Source organism: Eleginops maclovinus, chromosome 5, assembly GCF_036324505.1.
Source record: "Eleginops maclovinus isolate JMC-PN-2008 ecotype Puerto Natales chromosome 5, JC_Emac_rtc_rv5, whole genome shotgun sequence".
In the NCBI taxonomy this organism is placed as follows: Eukaryota; Metazoa; Chordata; class Actinopteri; order Perciformes; family Eleginopidae; genus Eleginops; species Eleginops maclovinus.
The window spans coordinates 28261237-28286779 of NC_086353.1; the positions used below are offsets into that span (position 1 = coordinate 28261237).

The 25543-nt window shown below is 40.6% G+C and overlaps 3 protein-coding genes and 1 long non-coding RNA gene across 7 annotated transcripts in view; 2 read left to right on the top strand and 2 right to left on the bottom strand.

The window, feature by feature from the left end:
• tmem176 (transmembrane protein 176) overlaps positions 1-972 on the bottom strand; it is a 16933-nt gene extending 15961 nt beyond the window's left edge. For 2 of the 4 annotated variants that reach the window (XR_010165846.1, XR_010165845.1), the window contains exon 1: positions 720-972. The gene's annotated coding sequence lies outside the window, so the exon portion shown is untranslated. The remainder of the gene's footprint in view (positions 1-719) is intronic. The other 2 variants (XM_063883576.1, XM_063883579.1) reach the window with 2 other exon arrangements.
• Positions 894-8651, top strand: si:dkey-9i23.16 (uncharacterized protein LOC571915 homolog). Its single transcript, XM_063883580.1, has 6 exons — positions 894-1073; positions 5390-5489; positions 5672-5782; positions 6804-6860; positions 7139-7303; positions 7747-8651. The coding sequence occupies exons 2-6, from the start codon at positions 5406-5408 to the stop codon at positions 7852-7854; spliced, it is 525 nt and encodes a 174-aa protein (XP_063739650.1). The 5' UTR covers positions 894-1073; positions 5390-5405; the 3' UTR covers positions 7855-8651.
• On the bottom strand, positions 8010-11996 carry LOC134864532 (uncharacterized). The gene is made up of 2 exons (XR_010165847.1): positions 11338-11996; positions 8010-10296 (listed from the first exon to the last, which is right to left on the bottom strand). It is a non-coding gene; the product is annotated as an uncharacterized LOC134864532 (long non-coding RNA).
• Positions 11212-21889, top strand: vps37c (VPS37C subunit of ESCRT-I). Its single transcript, XM_063883575.1, has 5 exons — positions 11212-11715; positions 12150-12259; positions 13762-13933; positions 15736-15818; positions 16101-21889. The coding sequence occupies exons 2-5, from the start codon at positions 12167-12169 to the stop codon at positions 16827-16829; spliced, it is 1077 nt and encodes a 358-aa protein (XP_063739645.1). The 5' UTR covers positions 11212-11715; positions 12150-12166; the 3' UTR covers positions 16830-21889.
• The last annotated feature ends 3654 nt before the right edge of the window (positions 21890-25543 follow it).

Here is a 25543-nt window from a genome sequence, read left to right on the forward strand (position 1 = left end):
TGTCCACAGGCATGTTGAATTCACAGTGGCCTTTTTCACAATATTACTGGTGAAACTCCCAATGGTATTGAAAATTGAACCCACGTAACGTTACTATAGTGGAAACTAACCAGATCAGATCAGGCTGCAGAACACCACTCTCTATGTCTCTGTATTTATTTGAATCCCCATTAGCATGAGCTCCAGTAGGCTGTTCCTCATGGGGTACACACACCCAATAACCACATGCACACAACACAAACACAACTATTCACATCCTAATAACAAAAAGGAAAATAGTGAAACAACAATGAGAATCCTTTTTACCATCATTAAGCAAAAACACGGGATTAACTATTTGAATTGTCAATAATTAATAACACACTTCTACTTAAAATAAATAATTATTAATTGCAAACATAAACCCTTGTCTGAAATACGTTAAATATTTTGTTTATCTGTGCTGATATAAATTAGATTTCAAGAAAATAGAAATAAATTAAAAACTGCCATTGTTTTTTGAATAGTGAACAGAAAACCGGTCGACGCACAGCGCAGATTACGCACACAGCGTATTGCGTAATAGTGTCGCCGTTACACTCGCTGTTGAAGCGACGGATCCTCTCTATCAGCAGTTCTTGTTGCAGTTTTCCTAAATTTACTGCGTTCATGTGAAAACACCAATACCCCCCCACCCCCTGCAGCACAGGTTGTTATTCGAGGCACCAACTATTTCCTACCTGTTCCTCTGGAGAGTGAATTTGGAGAGGAAGTTATCAGTCCAAAACTATGTCCAGGATTCAGTCGACCACTCCCTGTCTCCGTGTGCAAGCGGGTGCGTGTGTGTGATGTGTTTATTACAAACAGAGAGAGAGAGAGAGAGAGAGAGAGAGAGAGAGAGAGAGAGAGAGAGAGAGAGAGAGAGAGAGAGAGAGAGAGAAATAAATACGTTGCTGTCGGGTGAGGACGAAGAGCTCCTCCTTCGCTCAGACTCTTAGTTTTCTATAAACATTCTCGTGTCGGGCTTTTGAACTGTTATTATCTGGACCGTGTCGCAGTCCTCCTAAACTGCAGACTTCAGACACTGAGGGGGGGTGAGTGACGCATGCAGTTTGGTACTGTTTGCATGTTTGTAAGGTCATGTGTATATTGGACATTGATACATGTTTTAATTTTATGGCAAGAAGTTAACAAAGTAAACATGATGATACCTCCATGTGAAAAATAACCTGTAGCATGTTTAAGTCATCCTTCAATATGATTTATATACTTAAATACAATAAAAGCACTCACTCTGCACAAAGGTCCGTTTCAGAGTCGTCACAGTAAATGTAGTTGGTTCATAGAATGTCATTATCGTAATGGACCAGTCTGCACAATTATTTATTTTACTGTCGCTACTTTAAATACATTTTGATGAGAATACTTTCTACTTTTACTGGAGGAACATTTTGAATGCAGGACTTTTACTGTAACAGAGTATTCATACACTCTGGTACTGCTACTTTAACTCAAGTACAAGATCTGAGTACTTCTGCTTTTACTCAAGTACAAGATCGGAGTACTTCTACTTTTACTCAGGTACAAGATCGGAGTACCTATACTTTTACTCAAGTACAAGATCGGAGTACTTCTACTTTTACTCAAGTACAAGATCGGAGTACTTCTACTTTTACTCAAGTACAAGATCTGAGTACTTCTGCTTTTACTCAAGTACAAGATCTGATTACTTCTACTTTTACATAAGTACAAGATCTGAGTACTTGTACTTTTACATAAGTACAAGATCTGAGTACTTCTACTTTTACATAAGTACAAGATCTGAGTACTTCTACTTTTACATAAGTACAAGATCTGAGTACTTCTACTTTTACATAAGTACAAGATCCCACCTCTGCACATTAATGTGTTCATCACAGCTGACGAAGGAGGAGCTATTTTTTTTACTATAGCTTATTAACAACAGGAAATTTATTTTAACCGCTCATTACAGGAGAAGAAAATTAAGTGGCAGAAAATGTTAATACTTAAGTGTAATTATCTGAAAAGCTCAAGGAAGGACACAGAGTTGAACTAACTATCAATGACCAATGAAAGGGGGAAGGTCCAAAATAAATAGGGCGGGCCAAACCTTATCACAGGAAGTGCAGTGATGCCTTTTAGAAAAGTCTGTGACAAAAGGTTTCTGGGTTTTGGAGTGCTTGAGTATTGTGTACAAAGCGTCACTAATGAAACAGGATCTGTGGGATGGCTCCAACAATTCTTATGACAAACTGTGTGTGTATTAATAGTGGCCACAGTGTGGGGAGAGGCACACTATTGGCTGTGAATATCCTCAGGCCTGCATTCTTATCAAGTTGGGTGCAAATCAGAAGTAACAGCACTTCCTGTTCAATGGGGAGGAAGGCCTTCCAGATCGCATCAAAACTGTAAAGCTTTGCAATTATCTTCGCACACCGTTTGTCATTACTTCAGACTTCCTGTGATAAGGTTTGGCTCGCCATATTAATTTTGGACCTTCCCCCTTTCATTGGTCATTGATAGTTAGTTCAACTCTGTGTCCTTTCTTGAGCATTTCCAATAATTACACTCTTGCTGAATTAACCTGGTGGAAGTCAGTGGAAAACCTTTGGAGCAGTTTTGTGCAAAGGGTGTGCACTTTGACCTTATTATTTGAGGTATGAAGTTTTCCTTTGCAATTTTGCATCACAGTGGTGACAAAGTTAGTCCAACCAAAATTCAGATGTTGTTATTTACCAAAATTTGTAAAAGTTTTCTAAAATTACAGGAAGAAAATGATTTTTCAAAACGGCCGACGTCTGAGTGGCCAATGCTAATTAAAGCCAATTTGATTTGAGCAATGTGTGAACTATTATCATGAATATCGCAGGATTATGGCCTGATTTTACAGTTAGAAAATCTGAAACAAGCTTTGGAAAAAAATTAAAGCAAAAAAATCACACCTAATTAAAAATGGCCGACTTCCTGTTGGGTTTGGATGATGGCAATGAGTAAATAATGGCATGCACATCTCTCATGCTTAGGGTCTTATCATCCATGAAAACAATGGAGCATATTGCAGTATGAAGGCTTGCGTTACAGAAACACACTGGCGAGGGCGTTCGATGGAGAATAAAGCTTTAATAACTTTAGAGCCTATTATTTCAGACTTGAGACTTGTAGGTAAATTCCACGAAGAGAGGCTTCCTTTAAGTAACTTCATAGGGGTCACTTTTATTGCTGACACCCCGAGAATGACTCCACTAAATGATTACATGTTCACCAGTCCTGACAATCCTGACATATGTATATATATAATACATATATTTTTCACAGTTCTAGTGGTAAACACTGAAGAAACAACAAGTTATGTGGTGTATCAGAAACAATGCGCCACGTGTTTTGGAAGTATTATGGTCGGTGTTTACATTAGCAAGCATCGCTAACACTCAGAGCTAACGCTATAATGGAGAGACTATGTGTAATATAAAGGTCCTGTCCTTGTGGTAAACCGAGAGAGAAACGTTTGAGCTCCATACTGTTTCAGAAATAATGCTGGATGTGGTTTGGAACATAATATGGCGTTTAATCACCGCAGCGTTTAGCTGAGTTTCTCCCGGTAGAAAACTCTCTTCAGAGGAGAGATCATGACGCTCCTAAGGGGCGCGGCCAGCAGCAGCTCCAAATGGGCGTGGCCAGCAGCAGCTAGTTCATTTAAAGCTACAGTCACAGAATCAGCACTTCAGGAACAGGGCTGACATAGAGGGGGATGAGGCATGCTACAATGGGGGATCTGTTTGGTATTTTGAGCAAAACACTTCACAGACATGTTTTGTAAACATATGGCCCTACAATATATTGTTGAAATATAGTATAATTAGGGGGCTTTAAATATTTGTCATTATAGAGAAAGGGTGAACAAGCACATTGATAGATTCTATGGCCCCGAATCACAAAACCCACCCTGAGGAACACACAAGACGCTTTCTTTGACATAGCCAAACAGCTGCAGTATTAAAGTATAGCATGGATTTAATTAGCAGGGGTCTTTTGCTGGAGCTAATATTATTAGTGTTTAAAGCGTGTATGAAGTCATACACCGGGAACAACAGTGCTGAACTAAACTTGGAAGACCAGCTTATTGTTTTTATTCATTTTCACAATATGTTTATTGATATTTTGTTGTTGAACAATAATCAAAAACCATGTACATCACAGACATATACACACATGCACAAACCCTGAACTTGCACCAGTATTAAAAAACAAAATAATTTCATAGTTTCCTTTCAGAGGCAGTCCACATTCCCATCCCTCGTAATGTGCACATACAGCTCCCAGAGCTGAACAAAGTCCTTCCGCGTGCCCATAGCGATGTATGTCAGTCTTTCTAGACCAACACTACCAGAAAGTGAAGACCGGCTTATTACTGATCTTAAAGGTCATTGTAACTGAAACACCTTGAAAGCCACCACCACCACTACGTAATCAGCAGTGAAGAGGTTGTGGTCATTTCACGTATTCATGTTGGCTCCAAGTTGTGGCTTCAGGCCTAACCCTTCACTCTGATCAGATGGCAAGCAAGACGCAGCAGCTTAGCCTGGCTCTTGAAGATTTTAACCTTAACCTCAATCGTACATATACACATATATAATGTAAATGCTAAATTCACTTTAAAAAGGCTTTTCCATTATTAACCTCCCTCCCCCTTTCCCTCCCTCAGACCCCACTCTTCTCTCCTTCTCTTCCAAACTCCTCCTCCTCTCCTCTTCCTCCCTCACATCTGCTTCTCATCCTACAGCATTCCTGTCTTTCCTAAGAGGATTGTGACATGTGGTTTTGATGAACTCAAACACTCACACTCTCTCTGTTCCCTTTCCTCCCCTCTCACTACCTCATTCTGTTCTCTATTTCTCAATATCTCCTCCTCTGTCCAAACAGATACACACACAGCAGAAACACACATGAATACACAAATACACGACACTACTCAGTTTTATTGGCTCCCCACTGTCCTCCCCCTGAGTAGTGGTGTCTCATGATCATGTGGTCTGTCTTTGTTTTGAAAAAAAACTCTCGTACAGCTCTTTTTGTCTGGTTTCCATTTGGCAGTTATCAAACACTACTCTCCAATGACAATTTTTTTTCATCTGAAATATTTTCTCTCTGCAGTACATCAAACCTTTATAAACCATTTCATTGTATATTCCTACCTATTATAGTGTGAGAACATTCAGAGACATGCCTACAAGAGCAATTTGGGGTTCAGAGCTCTTCACATGAAATTGGACCTAATTCCTGCAGTGAAACATGGAATTGTTTTTGCGTCATCCGGGGGGGTCATGTGCTCGGTTTGAGAATGGATTTGTATCTTCACTTCAGGACAGTTCTATTGTTAATCTGACTTCAGGTTGCTGTCTGGCAGTATGCTGTCCTCTGAGGGTGCAGCGGCAGCAGGTGAACCTAGGCTCCATCGTCTCTATGCCTGGTTTGACCCTGAAAGTGCTGCGGTGAGATCTACACACAGTTCTGTTAGAGTCCACTTCAGTTGAGTTTCAATTCTAACCACTGCGTGTGTGTGTGTGTGTGTGTGTGTGTGTGTGTGTGTGTGTGTGTGTGTGTGTGTGTGTGTGTGTGTGTGTGTGTGTGTGTGTGTGTGTGTGTGTGTGTGTGTGTGTGCATGTTTGTGTAGGTGGTGACCATCCTGTTGGGGCTGTTCCAGGTGCTGTTGTCTGTCCCACTGGTTTACGCCGACCTGACTCTGCCAAAACTCTTCATACTGCCGCTGGTCTTAGGGATTATGGTATGTACCTCATCACTTTAATTCTAAGTCTTAGGGTCACTTTGGGTCAGGGGCTTAAATAAAACAAAATATGAAAAGCTGTTGCAGATGGTCTGCACATTATATTTCCTAAACATTTCAGTAAAATTATATCTAGGTAATTTATTAGGATGCTGGATCATCCTTAGGACTAACACATGACCGTCATAAGAGTCATACTGCAGAACACACACACACACACACACACACACACACACACACACACACACACACACACACACACACACACACACACACACACACACACACGCACACACACACTGTTGTATGGGTTTTCAAGTGAATGAAAATAAAGTGCAGTTTTGCACCTTGTTGTACTATGTTGCAAATATTAATTATTAACCTTATAAACAGTGCTCCTAAAGGACTGATTTGGTATTGAATGAACCAGCATCAGACTGACCTTTGACACGTGTAGGCTGAAAGCTGAGACTGCACTGAGGACAGATTTTTCACAAAGCCTTGATAAAATTAGGCGTTAGTTGCCCAAATCAAAAATAAAACATTAATATGTATCATGTTTTAACCGTCACATGCTGTATATTGACATTGTTTGAAGACAGTTTACTATCTGTATATTTCTTATTTTTATTTCAAATATTTAGCTATGCTTCATATTGTTTTGCATTTTGCTGCGATAACGAAAAATGTTCCCAATTTGGGATAAATAAAGTATTTCTGATTCTGATTTCTGATTGTAGAGTTCAAATACTCTCATAATACCAGGTAGGTTTATCAGTGGCTTTATCAGGTACGCTCCAGCTGCTTTAAACGTCACAGAGCAAGGATTTCCTCTAATTCCTACTGAAGCTAGGAACATGACGAATGATTACAGCTGCCAATAACCCTTTAAATCTCAATACACATTCCTGTCCTTTAAGAAGTCACACAAATGGCTTCTTTTTTAAAATTATTTCAAACTTCAAAGCAATCAGTCCTTGCATTGACAATATATTTTGATGACAAAATGTGTGTCTTGCAGATTGTGGCGGCAGGATCCTTAACCATTGCCAACGAGAGAAACTCCAGCAGACTCTTGGTATGTTCAGAACACACACAGATTCACTGGAGATTTCCTCTGACACGTTTTTGCTTTCTTTGTATCAACATTCACATTCACCCGACAAACATTTAGTTGTGTGTTGCGGTGTATAACCAGAGAATAAAGACTCATAATAATACAGACGAAGCCTTTGTGCATCTTTTGTAATTTTACTTTACTTGTAATAATACTTTGTAAGTTGTTCAAATTTACTTTAATACTAATGTGTGTGGGTGTCTTGTGCACATTGATGGAACTCTACTGTCCCCCCACAGCTCTGTGGTTGTGCATGCAGTAATGTGGTTGGCCTACTGGGGGCGCTGTTTGCCTTCTGCATCTACTGCTACAGCCTGAGCATTGCCCCCACCAGGGAGAAATGTCCTACCCCTGACTATGAATACAAAGGCATATACTACGGCTGTCCACAGAACCTCCTGGCGGTCAGTGCTGCTTTTGTCAAACTTTGCTTTTAACTAACTTTACTTATCTGTTCTTTTCCAGCAGAGACAAAGAAAAACAAAAATATAAAACCTATATCAATAATAATAATAATAATAATAATAATAATTCTAATAGTGGTGCAGTGATGATGCAGTTTTTAGGCAGACCAGGAAGTTAGCATCGCAAGGGGTCCATCGACAAAGAGCAACAGGATTTTCATTTGGATTGGAGACAATAAGATCTGTTGCACATGTTTATGCTACCTACGCATTTTGTTTAGCAGCATTATCTCAACATATTCATACCCTTTGTTCCAAAATGTAAAAACATAAAGACAAGATAACCGAGAGTGCACCACTCTTTATGACTGACACATGACAAGCATTTGGGAAAATAATGATGATGATGATAATGGTGTGATGTGTGTTTTTATTTCCTGCAGTCCTACTGCTGGAGTCACATTGTGCTGTTGCTGCTGTACGATACTGCAGCCGCTCTGCTGCACGGCCTGCTGTCCATGAACGCCTTCAGAACACTGAAAAGAGACTGACACACACACACCCACACACCCCCACACACACACACACACACACACACACACACACACACACACACACACACACACACACACACACACACACACACACACACACACACACACACACACAATAACAACAATCATACACACAGCTCCTCTCAGGTGTGTGTGTTTCTCAGGCTCAGTAGGTGCCATTTATTGACTTATTAACAATTGAACATATTTCATTTATATTTGCGTAGAACACAGCTCAAAATGGGTTTGGTTAACCTCTTCAATGCAAAAACTATAAATACGTGACAAAAATGTTTCACTGTAAGTATGTAAATATTCAAACATATCTTCCCTCAAACTTGTGCTTAATGAATCTTTTCATTTTTAGTGTTTATTTCACCTAACAATGTCATCATCAGGTAATCTGTCCTTAAACTTATTGGCAGTCTGATGGTTCCCCTAAAACGGTTTATTTTCTATTTACATTGTTTTTTTTAGACTTTCTAACATATATTGTTTGTTTTACAGTGTTGTAAGAAATCAAAGGTGAGGCACTATCAGCATCATCTTTAGGATATGATTTTTTGACAACTCTAACATCACTGTAGATCAACTGTTGTCACAATTCTGTCATACTAATCAAGTAGCCTGCCCAGTCAGTGTGAACTTCCTAAGAGTTCCTCTAGTGAACACATGGACTGCAGTCCTGTTGTCGGTCCAGGGGACACAGCTCTACAGTCCCTGTTATTTGTAGGGAGACTGGATGATTCTTCTAAATGTTTGTATAGCATCAATAAAGTTTTTTCTTGTATTGATTTCTTTGTGGTGTTATTTTGGACAAGGGTCCAGCTGCAGTCAAAATAAATTTAGTAATGAAGAGGAAGCACACACTGCACTAAACACGGGTGCTGAAAACAACAGGCTGTTGTGGAGATGTGTGTTCCTGTTGTGATGCTTAAAAATCCAGATATGATACCCTGGTTTGCTGGTCTTTATCATGTTTTTTTTTTGTCACTTTCACATTTAGTTCTCTTGCATGTGATACACATGAGTAATGATTTGATCTTCAAGGGTCAAAATATATTTATGAAATTCAACCGTATATATACGATAAAATTAACCTTTTGATTATGTCATATTGGAATCAAAAGAACCTCTCCTGTTAACTTGTGCACATCCTGTAAAAAACCCGACAACATTAAAAGCCTGCAGACACACTTTCCCAAATACCAGGACCACTGCCGCTGTCAGAAATGAGGGGAAAAAACAAACTGGAAGATTCCTTCTCTTCCCTGAAGTCAACACGTGGCAACGTGTTTCCCTCCTGTGTGTAATGTGTACAATAAACCCGTTTTTGACTTTCTGTTCTGCCATCTAGCGGCTCTACTTAGTTTTGTTTTAACAGTGTTCCTTGGTGAAATTGATTCATGGATTTGGGGAACCTTAAAACCACTATCTAAACAAACATTTATATTACCTCTACATATATAGAAATATAACAGTTGTAGTCAACCCTTTACATTCACATATTTGTACTTGTACTCTCGCAATATTTTTTTGCATAACTGATCTACTCCGATGTGCACAGCACATCACAAGGTTGGAGCAGCCATCAATTGAGGACCTTCAGACCCAGTGGCACAGGGAGAAAGCCCACAGGATCCCACAATGCCCACTTCACCCCCACACTCCACTCAACACGGTAGGAACCACAGCATCAATATCAAATCAGTGGATTCAGGAACAGTTTATCAGGCTGTTAAACTCTTGGCTCTTTCCAAAGCTATGCTCTAAATATTATGCATATGAACTGAAGTTTTTCAGTCATTTGGAGAGGGACTTCTGATGATGTGGTTGGTGGTGATAAACATTACACATCCTTTATGGGGTTGGGGAATGGAGAGAAAGGTAAAAGCAAAAATGACACACTTTACAGACATTGGGGGGCATGCTCCTCTTGTTTCCCAGAATTCTGGTAAAAAATAACGTGGACCAGCCAAACTGTTTAGGTTACCAACATTTTAGGCAAATTATAATATGGAGGGCTCTCTTGTAGGTTTAACAAAAAAAACGTAGCATAAGTCTTCTATCAAGGTAGTAAAGGAATTAAATGAGGCGTTCAGAGTGTATCTTTATGAGAAAACCGTTTTCGTCCCCAGTGATGACGAGTAGGCAGACTCATCATCTCTGGTGGGGACAATCTCCCTACAGATTGTGATCGGCCATCTGGTGCAGGGGCCACAACCTCAACGCTCCAAAGTCAGCAGAGATGGTTCTTAGTCCAGTCACTGCTGTGGAGTCCTTCCGCTTCCTGGTCACCATCATCACCCAGGACCTCATGGGAGCAGAAAATCAGCCCCCTCACCAAAGAAACCCAGCAGAGGATGCGGCAGCTGAAGAAATTCAACTTGCCAAAAACGATGATGGTGAACTTCTGCTCCTCCATCACCATCTGGTACGCTGCAGATACAGGAAAGATTAAACCATAAACATAAACTGTGTACCCCGCTCCCCTCTGGCTGCGCTCCATCAGGACAAAAAACCTCTCTCCACCTGAACAGTTTCTTCCCCTGTTCTACCGGCCTCATCAACAAGGCCCGACACCCCCCCGACACTGATTCTTATCCACCCCAGAAACATTATGCATTTCCTTTTATGCACATCATGTGAACAACATTTTGTTCTTTTTAAAATTGTAAATCCTGCACATTTCTTCTCCACACTACCTCTTTTAAATCAGCACAGCTCTCCACGTTACATACAGTATATAGTATTTGTCATATGTAAATATTGTTCATTTGTTATAATAGTCCCAAAATAGTTTTTTTAAATTGCTATCATAACAAATGTTTTTTGTCTACGTGTTCTTTTTTTCTGTGAATTTGTATGCACCACATACACCAAAGCAAGTTCCTCGTATGTGTACACCTACTTATAAAAAACTATTCTGATTCTGATTTTAAGAATATTGGCCTCTGTAAACGTGCAAAGTAGGATGTGGTTGAGGTTTGGTGATATAGATAATGCATTTTGAAAGAGTTGGTCAATGAATTCATTTTTTTTGTCGGTTCAATTAAAAAGACGTTACCATTTGTAAAGTTTACCATTGACAGTGGCTGCAGTAGATCGTACATTACCGTCACAGGGGTTTCCCTTACATCAGCTGAGCATCGGAACATACCATTACCCGGCCACACAGGGGACATCCAGAGGGATAACGGGCCGAGAAATAACATTTAAACACCAACATTGTTGACCCAACAGTAAGCATTTAAATATAGTTAATATGCACTAGGACTTTGGTAAGGTTTAACGGAGATGTTAAAAATATTTTTTAATGTATCTAAACACCCCCCTCAAACAGTGGAACGTCGATGGTTCCTAAAATGGCAGCCGTTTCTGTCAGTGTGAAGTGAAACTTTCCTATTTTTATCCAACATTTGGTCCTTTTCTGTCATTATAGGTCGACTGAAGTGTTCCGTTTAATAAATTAAGCATTACCGGAATACAGAGACATTGGACTGTTATCGTCAGGAGCGATCGCTGACATTCTTCACTCCGTTTTCCGTCGCGGGATTGCTGGGCTTCCCTCGGAGTTGAGGTGGCTCAGTGCCTGACATTGGCTTCATACGGACTGTTGTCATCACATCTCTGAAGGCTTAGTCGTCAGAGCAGACTGCACGTCGGCCGAGGAACTAGCTGGCCTGCCGTTTCAAGTGCGTCGAAGAACGACTCGACAGCATTCCGTTCAGCGGGGTTTTGTAAGGGCTGGCCGGAGATTCTGAGGACGTGTCACGTCAGCTGTCACTTGAAATAACGAGGTGGTGTTGGATGTCACCAGCATTCAGTGTCAGGCTGAACTGGGTTTGCTAGCGTCATGTAAGTACCACTTTATTTTCAGCCGTGTTTTTGCTCTGCTATCCAAAGTGTTAGTCTGAACAGCATGTTCTGTTTGTGGCCTGCAGTCACTTGCCTCGATAGTTTGACTGTATGCTTTTTAAATAAAAGCTATTAAGTAAACCAACAGTGTACAGAATGTAGCATTCGAGATCCCAAGCGTTTACTTTTGACCAGCATTTACCACATTTGTCATATAACGTTACCATCGGTTGCTATTTTATTAAGGGAGTGGCAGGAGGGGACAGGGTCTGTTTTGTTCAGATTTGTTCTCAATATGTTGATTAGTACATTGCTAATCGTTGTCTACTCAAGGTTAGCAGCTTAACAATACAAACGTTAGGCATTTGACTATCACTTTCCGTTTCAAAACATTGTTTTAAACTCTTATTTCCTGGTTCTTTTATGACGGACAGCCATCCTGGCAAATCAAATGGAGAAGCTCCAGGACCTGAGCCAATCAGAGCTTCAGGAGCTCCTGGACAACCCGGAGAAGGTGGAGTCTATGGCTCTGGAGTCTGACGAGGTAAAAAGGATGATTTACATGATATAAGGCTTCCATTTTTACAAGTATGTTATAGCTTTCAAATATACTCGACCTAAGATAAACGAATTTTCTGAAGAGGGGATTTGATTTATAATTTCTTAAACCTTAGAGTGTCACAGACCATCCAATATGCAGTGCTAATGAAAGGAACAGCTTGTTTTTTGTTTTTTTTTAAACTCAAAGTGAGTGGACAGTAAATAAGGATTTTCCTTGTAACCATTGTGGAGAAATGTTAAACAATATGTTTGTAATGGACAGCTCCTACTTATGTAAGTGTGTGGCCCTTCTAATTGTATTTTTTTTGCACAACTCTGCAGTTGAAATAAAGAAAGGTCACAGTTCAACATACCAAGGTTATCTATGTGCTACCTGGCTTCAATAACCCTAAAAATGCGAGCCTGCTAAACTGTACTACCTTGGTAAATCAAGACAGGGTTTCTTGAGTATGAGTGTGTTTACATAAAAACGACAGAGTTATATTAATATGACCATTCAAAAACATGGAAGCATAATGTGTACATACAATCCAGCCTGTGTGAAAGTTGAAATGAACACGTTTATGATATCATTGCCCTGTCAAAGACAGGAGATCCTATTTCAATTACATATAAGTATTCCTTTAAATGAATGTGTTGCTTAAAGGCATTCGTATGCAATACGATATAAGATACATGCTGCTTTATTTATAAAAAAATATGTAGTAGTAGAATAGTACAATGCGATAAGCCAGTTACTTTAATTTTCTTAAAGATGGTGGGCTATTTAAGTTTCCTCAAAGCATTATCAAACGTGTAGTTTATTTTTCCTTCTTCTACATGTTCTTCTGTCCAGCACCTATCATCTGGATGTCTGTTTTTCTGTTAAACTTTTTGTATATTTGATTCCGTTGATCCAATATCAAAAGGACTAAAACAAAGGTTTTACATTCTTCCCTTGCAGCTTCTCCTGTGGCTGTCCTCTTGGTTAACCCCGTGCAGCTAATCCCCGCCACCAAGTGTTGAAAATACATTTTAAACAATAAAATAAACTGAAATGCCAACAATAAACAGAATTGGCTCCTACATCAGATTTAGTGGGTTTTGTCAGTTTTCTATTGGCAATATGCTGCTCGACCTTTATTTGATTTCCAATTATTTTTTTAAGGTTCTTTCTCCTCTTACAATTTGCACAGGCTGAAGACCTTCCAAACCATTGACATATGAGCTGCTTTTGTAAATTGCTTCTTCTTAGAAGGAGATACACCAAAAATAAATCTGTACAGCATACCAACAACCTGTCCTGATCCTTGCAGCTGATACGGGAAAGCCCCCCCTTAAAAGAACGTTTGAATGTTGTGATACTGACCCAGTTGTACACACTAAATACTGATATTTGCAATGCAAAACATGAACACAAAAAATACCCCTCTAAATTAAGTGTTATCTACTAATTTCCTAAAATGTAAAACTGCTATAATCTGATGCCTGTCCTTTTCCCTTCAGATCCAGAACATCCAGCTGGAGAGAGAGATGGCCTTGGCATCAAACCGCAGCCTGGCTGAACAGAACCTGGACATGAAGCCCCGTGTTGAGTCAGAGAAGGAGGTGCTGGTGGAGAGATATTCTCAGCTAGAGGCCATCAGAGAGACCTACAGACAACACTGCTCCCTCAGAGGTAAGAGGGTGGGAGGGAGGGGGTAACTACAGTACGGAAAAACAAAGTGAGTCTTCACCTTGAGGGAGGAGGAATGAATGGGAGAGGTGGAGAGGAACCAGTGACCCATGAGCTGTGGTTGTTCTAACTGTGGAGCAGCTGGTAGCACACTTTGAAAATGTCTAAAGATAATGTTTGGCGGCTCTGCTGCAGTCCAGCTGAAACACAGACACTGTTCTGATATATCACAGCTACGATTACTGAGTGAAATAAATGAGACCACATCGACTAGAATACACATTTGAACAATTACTTGTTTAAAATACTCTCCGTACTCAAACACATTAGAATAAACCACACAATGTAAAGTTGAGAAAGGCTTTGGTCCAAGGTGTATGTTTAGTTATTTAAGTTATCATAAATGTCAGACACTTTGAAGAATAAATTGTATATTCCAGCTGGTTTAATTCAATATTATCATTTGACTATTTCCAATGTATTACATTTTAATGCTAAGCTTCCCAATGCATTCACCAATAATACATAAACTGTGGATAACAATTATCACTAATTTTAGTTTGATTAGTGATAAACAGTTTCTTTATAGTTTTTATTGTGTTGCATGTGTGGAAATAGGACACTGAATATCAGTTTATTGGTAAAGGAAATATGTAAATACGGTAAATATGTCTAATAAATATTTAATAGCTTTTGGGGAGCTTTTCCCTGTCAATGATCAGAGGACTGAGGGTGTCTTATGCCAAAGTCAAAGACAAAGTCCACTTTATTGTCAAAATGTCCACATGTGTTATACATACAGAAAATTGAAATACCGTTTCTGGCAGTCCCAAAGTGCAAATATATAAGAACATATAACATAAAAAGATAAGAGCGTAGAAAAAAAAAGGGGGGAGTAAAACGGGGTATACAAAGAAAACTAAGTAATATATACATATGTTAGGCACAATCAACACAGTTTGACAGTAGTGCAAATAGGTCTTTAGTGCAATTAATACTTAGTGCAAAGTACATTTTCAGTAGCAGCGGAGAATAGAAAGTGACTGGTGCTGGATGAGGGACGGGTGTGTGAGGGAGGGGGATTAATGTCCTGGTACATTTCCATTGAGGCTGTAAGGAAAGTTGGGTGGGACGGAGGGTGGAGAGGTCAGGGGAGAGATGGAAGCGGGGGTAGAGGGAGATGAGAGAGAGGGAGGGAGTGCTAGAGGGGGAGCGAGAGGAGAGAGGGAGGGAGGGACGAGAGAGAGACAGAGGATTGAGGAAGGGACGAAGGATAGAGAGAGAGCGAGAGAGGGAGGGAGGGAGGGAAAGAGTGAGAGGAGAAAGTGAGGGAGGGAGAGAGAGAGTTCAGCATCCTGACCGCCTGGTGGAAGAAGCTGTTCCTCAGCCTGGTGGAACTCGAGCGGAGGCTGCGGAACCTTCCCTCTGAAGGCAGGAGGCTGAAGAGGCTGTTGGAGGGGTGGGTGGGGTCCCCCGCAATGCCGAGTGCTTTGCGGGTGAGTCGGGTGCTGTAGATGCGGTACACTCAAACCCCCCTGAAGCAAATTTGTTTTTTGTGATATTGTGCGTTATAAATGGGGGTCCGTCTCTTGAGCTGCACACAACAAATGAGTCAGTAGAACTCATTAATATATTAACTTAAAGCTTGCAAGGGGGACAGTCATTGGTAAAAACATTCAAATGAGCTCTGCAGCATATTCTAAATCAAGTGGCTTCCCAAGCTCAATTCTAGAAATTGTTAAAAAGAAAACAGAATTTGAAAAAACTGCTTATAACCTGCATGTCTCTCTCTGTCTCCTCCTCAGATGGGATGGTGGGTCAGGTGTCGCCAGAGGCTCTGTTCTCCAGACTTCAGACAGAGGGCAGCAAATCTGAGGCAGAGTCAGAGGTACACACACACACATACTCTCACACGCATACATTTGTCCCCTGCACCACAGTCAATGTAAATGTGAGGGCTGTGGGAAACTTCAGTCCTTATCTATCCACACGTACAAATCCAGATGGTAGGCAGTGTGTGATGAAGCTGTAGCCCTGCAGTATGTTGCACCCAGCACATCATGATATCACTGACACACCATGCTCCGTGTTTTGCAGGGTTCAGTACTTGTTACTGGTGTTATCTGCTTTCGGTAAGCGTTTCTGTCCCTTGATGTGCGTCTGTATGCAGGCTCTGGCTGATGAGTTTCTGGAGGGCTCTCTGCCGTTGGACTGCTTCCTGGATCGCTTCCTCTCCCTGCGCTCCCTCGCTCACAAAAGACGGGTGCGGATAGAGAAACTCCAGGAGATCCTACGACAGAGGAGCGATGGCAATCCCAACGCCATGACTTCAACGACAGGCATCAGCCAAGACCCCGATGCCACCCCTTCTCCATGGAATCAACCGACAACCACGGCAACAACAGCAAATCAGCAGCAGCCAAACTCCAAACCTCAGTCCTCCAGCTACCAGAACGCCTCGCAGCCCGCCTCCTCGTCTGCAGGGGGCCCTGCTGGCCTCCCCTACAGCCCCTACCCTGTCTCCCAACCCAACCATCCACCTGCGGCAGCATCAGGCTCCGGCCCAGCCAACCCCTCGTCACAGTTCCCTCCGTACCCAGGTTCTGGGTCTCCTTTCACCCCGGGGGGGAGCTTCTCTGGCCACAGGCCCGCATTTGGGCCTCCGGCTTCAGCTGCTTGCCCTTACCCCACCCAGCCCTCTTTCCCTTCCCCACACCCAGGCTCAGCGTTCGGCCAGTACACCCCCAGCCACCCTCAGAGTGGCCCCGCACCCTATCCGGCCTCCTACAGCTATGGGGGCTACAGCTACCCTGCCGGGCCCCCTTATTCCAATTCTCAGTCCCCCACAGGGAGACCCATCTACAGACCAGGATATGGAGTCCCACAGCCGTACTCATGAAAGCACCACTGCTCCTTTGTCTCAATTCTTCCTCTCTTTTATCTCACTTCTCTGTCCTCTTCTCTCCATTATTACCAATCTCTTCTCCTCTTGTATTTTACCTCCCCCACTCCTTTCTGCCATGCTGAGAGGTCTCTCGCTTTATTCATCTCTGTTGCACTATTTCTCTCCTCTAGAATAAGTTTTTTAAACTCTCCCTATCTCTCTCCCCGTATGACTCCCCCACACTAGTCTCAGGTTGTTACGTTATGTTTAAGTGTTAAAACACTTGTATCTGGCCCTCTCTCCATCGCCCCCTCTCTACTCTTCCATTTCTTGTGCGTGTGTGTGTTGCTATTTGGCAATCAGAAAGTCCTTATAAACACACAAGTGCATTCCCGTTTGTAACACCTCATCAGAACCTGTCTGCTTCACCGTGTTGTTCATGAGCACAGTCTGCATTGAGAAAAGACTCGTATAGAACATTTATGTCCTTGGGCTTATAAAATGCAATTAAATTGGCAAAGGGATGGCTGTCACAAAGATGTCTCTTGTATTAAGTTCATTTAAGATTAAACAAATGCTTGCTCTGTTCCAAACAATGACATACTATCAAGTTACTGTGGGAGGTATATTTCTTTATGCATATCACCTGTGGCAGAGGGACCCCCAGTGTATCCGCTCACACTTTATTTCCGTCAACCAAAGAACCTAGTGACGATGACAGTGCTTCATTTTTCTTATTTATTGATAACGTTAAGAGGCGAGTTGCTGCAGCTGTTTGTCATCTCGGTCCGTGTAAAGCCTGTCGCAGCAGGAAGTGGCGAGGCGAAGTGACTAGCTATGCTTGTTGCTAAACTAGCGCAGCTGGCTAGCTAAGCACTGACACAGTAGCTAAGTGTGAACAGGTGGAAACTTCTTCCCTGTTTTCTGCACTAGTTAATCCTCTCTGGTTTTTGTTCTCAGAATTGGTAATCATTTCATTAAATAAAGCGTTCCTGAAGAGGGGGAAAAGCTCTCCAGGCCAACAAGTTTTTGAGATATTTCTGAGGTCAGTTTTTGTGCTGGGTTAGGAGCAATAGTTAGCTGTAAATGTCCCTCTGTAAGCCTCATATAAGCCCCTGCAACACTCCACTTTTGAGCCAAAGCACATTTAAAAACCACACTTTGTTAGCCTTCATCTGTTCCCCACGCGTCACAGAAATAAGTCACACATTTTCTTAAAAGGAAGAAGATTGTTAGCTGTAACTTTGATAAAGAAGAGATTCTGATGGTGTGAACAGCTTCCTGTTGAGCTCTGATCATGTGATCCAATGTATAAAATAATCAGAGCAGCAAAAAGAAATGGATATGTATTTAACAAACATTTCCTTCCACAAAGCCTGTCTGCTTTTTGGACCCGACAGTTAACTGGACATAAAGGCATCATGTTCAGTTGTTATTCGCTGTCCTTTTTAGCACATCTCACATTTGTAGTTTCATGTATGCATTTTATTCCACAACAGTTACAAATAGCTAGCAAGACAATGCAACAGTGCAGTACTACCAAGTGAAAGACATTACAATAACCGGAAGATGTTTGCTAAACCATGAATTAGCTATCTAGCTTAGGCGACAAACGTTAGTTACAGATTGCACACCTGGTCAACAAATAAAAGTCACAGAACTGAGGTCTCAGAATGTCAAAGCCCTTCCTACTTTAAAAAGCTTAGGTTGCCACATGTCTTATGGGGCCTGTTGGAATATGACCATTCCCAGCAAAACATAGATTTAGGTAGATTAGCCTGCCACTCTGCACTAGTACAGATCAGTTAAGAGCGAGTAAAATGGAGTGAAAGTAATGACAATCTAGATTGTTCTAAGGAGCTGTAGGGTGAGTGCAGACAGGGAGAGCTGCTGATGTCTGGCACTGACCGTCTGTACCCCTCCGTCTGCATCCACCTGAAACAGAGCATCCCTTCGTCCTCTCCATCCCTCTCCTCTCCACGTCTGCTTGTTGAATCTGAACTGATTCTTGTCAATGATTACAAAAAGAACATGTGATATCACTATCGCTTTCAGTGACTATAAATATGCCGCGTGGAGTTTAATGGAGTAAAATATAAAGATACTACAGATAATTCAGAGGTGAAGTACCATCTCTGAAAACACACCTTATTGTGAACTGTCCTCTCATGTTTTCTCTAACATCTCCTCTCAGCTGCTTCAGAACACAAACATTACAAGTCTTATTATAATCTGAAAAGTATTATCTTTTGCATTTTTTGTAGCCCCCCCCCCCCACACACACACACACACACAAAAAAGATATCCGCTGAAGTAGGAGAAATGGAAGGATGCAGGGCTGCTGCCACGGAGGTTGTCTTTATTGCCAAATGCCATCATTGCTACACACGTTGGACATGTATCCACTCTGCGTCCTGAGGGGACAGACCTGAATCCAGATCAGCTGCAAGCCTCTTCGTGCACAGCAAGGGAATCATTGAGAGAACTCTGAGTGATGTCATCATCTAAACTGATCATTAAATTGGTGTACATGCAGCGAAAAGGAAGAAAGCCAGAAGGTAGATGTGCTGTGGTTGAAGGAGGGGCTGTTTCCATGACGACACAGCAGCATCACAGGTTTTATCAGCTGTTCATTTTTATATTTCAGGATTTGTTGCCCAGATAATACGTTTATTTGTTTTTGTGAGGAGGGGCTTTTACCTGTAGAGACGATTTAATGGAGTTAATGTGGCCAACACATTATTTAAACCATTTCTTATTATTTAAAACCTTATTTTGAGTTTCCTGAGTTTCAGTTGTTCATTATCATCCAAGATCCATGGAATAATAATAACTGACCCACACAGGCACAGGTGTGTGTGTGATTTCATCAGTAATGTGTTTGAGCAGCGTTCTTGTCCCTTATCTGGTAGAAAAGGTGCTTTTAAAATCTAAATCCTTTCTCCTGTCAGCGCTCATAGATATGCACTTCAGAATGTTTCGCCCCACTTCCTGTTCACAATCTCTTCTTCATATAGCTGATTGTGTACATTGAGTTTTCACAACTACATCTCCATGATGTATGTATGTCAAAAGACTCATGGAAAATGTAGTTCTATTTACAGCAGGTATAATAACATTTAAAGGGAGTCTGTGTAGAACATCTTTTGTCTGCAACATGACAAACCTCATCGAACCATGTGACCAACAGCTTTGTGGTCGGCCAACCCAGTGACCTTAATATCAGTGCCACTGTATTCACACTGAGGACGATTCTTACAATACTACAGATATTTAAAAGCATTGTTTGGGGAAAATAATTTATCCAGGAAAGAGCCACCAGACATTGTATGATTGATCGATCTTTGACTGACGAAGAATAGGGCAGAAGTGTTATGGGTTGCTCAGATACTGGTTGCAGAGAGAGGAATGGTGGATCACAGGCCCGGACTTATTTAACAGGAAGTGTTGTAGCTTAAAGACTGTCATATATTTGCAAGAGTTTGAAGTCGTTCTGACAGTCTATGAAAAATAAGACTAATCAACAAAGGTTGTAAAAGAAAAATTGATTTTTGTGTACCCCGAGCATCACAGCAGTCCTTAAAGAAGCTCTCACTGACGGAATAAACACTGCTTAGTAAATAATGTGCTGATGCCTCATTGGTTATCTTTAAAGCCCTTCATAAATCCTTCACTTAGTATGTGTGATGTTATCAGTAACTCCTTTATGCTTTCAAACTATAGATTTTCTAAATCAAGTTGCTGAATTTAACCTTATGCATACAGCTTCGGAAAAATAAAAAAAATTAAGAGTTGAGAAAACGAAGAGACCATTCCAAATGTTTCTTAAATCTTTATCTCTACATGTATGGCAGCCATTCCAGTGTCTGTTGATTTCCAACACAGAAATGTTGTCAGTAGTTTATAGAATAGGCTACAATAAAAAACAAATTTAAAAAATCATTTAACTCAAAGACATACGTATTAATAGTAAAACCGGAGAAACTGATGATGCTGCAGTGGTCTCCTAATGTTTTCTGGAGCTGTATCTGAGCGAGTAAAGACCTCAGTGATGTTTGGTTATCAGGAAACACCTGAAGCTCCATCTGCATTCCACCAACAGGAGTCACTGTAGCATCAGCAGCCATCCTCTCCAGCATGTCTTTACTCTGGACTTCACACACACAGCCTGATGCATCAGAGTTGCACATATTCATGCAGAACGACTAGGAAAGACTACTTATAAGTATACATTTTGTAATTTGAGATCAAGTAAATACAATTTGTGAAATATGGTTCAACATCCGTCTTGGTTCACATCATCTTTGTTTGGATCCGGTGTCAGGTCCGAGGTCTTAGCTGAGGAACATATCAAGAACCGTTCACCTGAAGCTGTGGAAACCCTTGAATGGATCATTCAAATGTATCACTGCATTTTTACCTTACAGACATTCAAAGGGTGAATGGGTTTTTACTCGATCTATAAACCCATAACAAAAGTCAATTATTATGAGCCATTATTAAAGTATTTACAGAGTATAAAGCCTTTAGGAATAGAACTGGTTCAGAGGCTGAGCTGAGTCTGACAGAATGTGACACTGCCCCTCCACCTGAGATCACTACATGTCATGTGACTGTTGTTCATCAGTTATGTTATGTATGTAAAGGCCGAGGGGGGGCCTGCTCCTGACCGTATGGTGCTGACATCGTTCTCCATTTGTACATCACATGTTTCAGTTCAGTGCTTCACCTCTCCTCTCACACTATTTCAGTTGGCTTCGACTCAACTCAACAACGTGACTCCACTTTAGATCCTGGAATACTCTCAAGCATGACACACTTTCATATCCAAATGGCTGCCAATGATTCTAATGAGGAGAAACAATGACACTGTTTTAGAAGAAGCACAAAAGCGATGTCCCTGTATAGTCTGGCATTATTATTAGTCAGAGGGAAATAACGTTGAGATTTGCTATGTTGCGATGGATGAATTATATGATGTTATGATGACTGCAGATTGTTGACTTAAAAACTTTTTGTTGTTTCTCTTTCTTTTGGGTTGTGACTAATTAAACATAAGTTGATCTAAAGCAAAATGGTGCGTGTTTTTACTTCTAATTATTGAAGTACTGGCTATTTAGCAAGGAGAACAAAATACATAGCCTAGAAATGTGGCATTACTTTATTATTCAAGTATTTTGCACACTGGCCATATACAGCTCCGGAAAAAATGAAGAGACCACTCCAAATGTTTCTTTAATCTTTATCTCCACATGTATGGCTGCCATTCCAGTGTCTGTTGAATTCCAACACAGAGAAATGTTGTCAGTAGTTTATAGAATATAATAAAATAAAATACAAATTATGTATGAAAATGATAATGCTTAAGTGGTCTCTTCATTTTTTCCATGGCTGTAGTTGTTTTCAGCAGAGCAGCCTTAAGTCCCTGAGCTTCTTATTTCACTGCCACCAGTCTACAGAAACACACTAGGTTCAGATGTGACCTCTGTGTGTTCACACCTACTGTATACACACCTACACTACACAACTATACACACCTACACTACACATGCCGCCCTATTTATTTTGGACCTTCCACCTTTCATTGGTCATTGATAGTTAGTTCATCTCTGTGTCCTTCCTTGAGCTTTTCAGATAATTACACTTAAGTATTAACATTTTCTGCCACTTAATTTTCTTCTCCTGTAATGAGCGGTTAAAATAAATGTCCTGTTGTTAATAAGCTATAGTAAAAAAAATAGCTCCTCCTTCGTCAGCTGTGATGAACACATTAATGTGCAGAGGTGGGATCTTGTACTTATGTAAAAGTAGAAGTACTCAGATCTTGTACTTATGTAAAAGTAGAAGTACTCAGATGTTGTACTTATGTAAAAGTAGAAGTACTCAGATCTTGTACTTGAGTAAAGTTGAAGTACCAGAGTGTAGGAATACTCTGTCACAGTAAAAGTATTCTAAATGTTCCTCCAGTAAAAGTAGAAAGTACTCTCATCTAAATGTACTTAAAGTAGCGACAGTAAAAGTAGTCATTGTTTGATTGGTCCATTTCAGAATAATATCTCTGATATGTTTTATAATTATTGATCATTAAAGTGTTCTCAGAGCTGGTAAAGGTGCAGCTAGTTTGAATGGCTCTGTATACTGCAGGGTAGCTGCTGGATTTACTCCAGGTGAACTAAAGTCTGATTTAAGGGTTGATTATATTTACCATCATTAATCCAGATCTGTAAAGAAACTAAAGGGATTAAATAAAGATAGTGGAATAAAAGTACACCATTTACCTCTGAAGTGTAGAGGAGTAGATGTACAAAGTAGCAGAAAAGGTTCCACCAAATTGTACTTAAGTACTTGAGTAAATGTATTCAATGACCTGATATGCAGAGTCATGCCAGATGTTTCAAAGCTAACAGCGATGTGAGGTAACAAAAGGGTCCGGAGAATCTATACTGTACCTGAGTTTTTACATTTATATTAAGACAAAACTTCCCAGCAGAATTTACTTCAAAAGAGAAGAAGCTCTTGCTATACAAGCTGCAACATGCCATTAAAATATAATTCAATGTTATGATTATGAAATTGATTGTTGGAGTACTTTTTTTCTCTTGGTTCTTTACATTTCTTTTCTTTTTCCAGGAAAATGTTGTACTGATACGGTATAGTTCCGAATGCAGGACTCTAACAGAGTAACGTTGTATGCTGTACACTGTAATACTACTTACTGAAAAGATCTGAGTACTTTGTCCACCACTATCCTCAGTAAATGTGTGTAATGAATAAGTTCTGTCTGCGGTGTTTCATTACATGCACGCACCCCACAATTATTTAGTTAATTTAAACTTAGAATCAAATTTAATCTAGCTGTGATAATTAGAATTAGAATAGATTTATAGAAAACTGAATGAAAACTACAATGAAACATAAACTTAAACAAAACACTTTTTCTGGTTCTATTTGACTGCTGGATTACACAGTACTGGTTTAGCTCCTCTATGAGTTAAAACCATGAGTCCTAGCAGTACACACACCTCGGGCAAACAAAAGGCCTTTAATGAAGACTAGAATTTCCTTAAAGGCATAAACTGCTCTGTGAGAAATGGTTCAGAGAAATGACACAACCAAAGCCAAACTGAGATGTAAGGGTAATCTCGAACTCAGAACAATGAAGACAAAGTGAGAAGAGGAAAAAAGAGGAGGACTTTGATACGGTGTGAGAGAACTGGAGGCTGAAGAAGTGTTTGTTCTTATTTTGATGATCTCGCTGAATTGAGAGAAAAGACATCTCAACATCTTGCAAACATCTCAAAGTGATGTTTTATGTCACTTCATCTTGGCAGAATAGATCAGTCGGGTAACATGGGAGTCTTCCAGATGTCTGAGCTGTTAGTAAATGTCTGAAGTAAAGGTCACTCCTCTCAGTGGAGGTCTTTAGCACACCGATTCCATGGGTGCTGCGTGCCGGATTTGAACAGCCTCCTGTTCATGAGACGGCTGTGCAGAGATGAGAGGGGGGGAGGTGAAAGTTAATGACTCCGTAAACCAAAGGCGGAGGATGAAAGAAAAGGAGAGTGACGGAGGTAAAGAAGCGGCACTCGGATGAGTCAGAGAAGCTGTTTCACTCGTAGGATGAGTGATCAGCTCAAATGGCTCACGTTATCAGAATGAGACATTCTTCATAGACTGGAGGGTGAATGTTTTTTTGCAATTTATAAAAATAAAGCTGTTGGTCCTTGTGTTATATTTAGAGAATTTGTTTTAGGGGCTGGAGCAATGTGAAATGTATGTACTTATATACACAGCTCCAGAAAAAATGAAGAGACCACTTCAGCATTATCATTTTCTCTTGCTTTATTATTAATAGATATGTCTTATAAATGTTAATGTCTGTTAAAACGTTTTTTTTAAATTGTATTCTATAAACTACTGACAATTTTTCAATTTGTCAATTATCTGTTCTGGAATTCAACAGACACTGGAATGATTGCCATACATGTAGAGATTGAGATTTAAGAAACATTTGGAGTGGTCTCTTAATTTTTGTCTATTCTGTTTTTCCGGAGCTGTAAGTGACTCGCTCCAATGTTGAACAGACTGTCAGGATGATGAGACGATTACATTTCCAAGGATACCTGTACTGTTTTTGTCCTCCAAATTTGAGGCAAAATGAGCCATATAACATGATGACTGTAACTTAACACGATGATGAGATAAAGGCCTTCACAGTTTTTAAAAATATAAGCCAGACTTATTTTATGGGGGGCTCTAGGTGTAATAACATTGGGGCACTGTCCCCGTTGTCCCCCAGTAGGAGCAACACTGCATTTGCTGTTACTCAAATGTTTCAATCAATCAATCAAACTTTATTTATTGTGCACTATGATGACATCATCACCTGTCTCCAAACATCCCGATGTTCCTCCAGTGCCATGGTTCCCCTCCCCCTCTTCCTGCTCCTCTTCTTCCCTACGCTGCACTGTGCATCATGGTATTTACGAGGCTCGGTTGGTTCTTGTTATGTGTCAGAACTGCTGTAGCTTTCGCCGTTCAGTCGCTTCCGTCCGCAGCTCTAGAAACCCTGACGTTGCCGGCATGTTTCACTCTCCATTTAATGTTTGTATTGTATGTCCAGGTTTTGCATCTGTAGATCACAATGGCTGCATCAGTGAGAGCATCAGTTTTATTTTTATGGCAACCAGTGCCGATAATATATTGCAGTTTGAGAAATGGGGAGACGC

Coding starts and splice junctions, on each gene's coding strand:
- si:dkey-9i23.16 (XM_063883580.1), top strand. CDS start 5,406: ATGCTGTCCTCTGAGGGTGCAGCGGCAGCAGGTGAACCTAGGCTCCAT. Junction 6,861..7,138: donor GAAACTCCAGCAGACTCTTG/GTATGTTCAGAA, acceptor GTCCCCCCACAG/CTCTGTGGTTGTGCATGCAG. Junction 7,304..7,746: donor GTCCACAGAACCTCCTGGCG/GTCAGTGCTGCT, acceptor TATTTCCTGCAG/TCCTACTGCTGGAGTCACAT.
- vps37c (XM_063883575.1), top strand. CDS start 12,167: ATGGAGAAGCTCCAGGACCTGAGCCAATCAGAGCTTCAGGAGCTCCTG. Junction 13,934..15,735: donor ACAACACTGCTCCCTCAGAG/GTAAGAGGGTGG, acceptor TCTCCTCCTCAG/ATGGGATGGTGGGTCAGGTG. Junction 15,819..16,100: donor AATCTGAGGCAGAGTCAGAG/GTACACACACAC, acceptor GTCTGTATGCAG/GCTCTGGCTGATGAGTTTCT.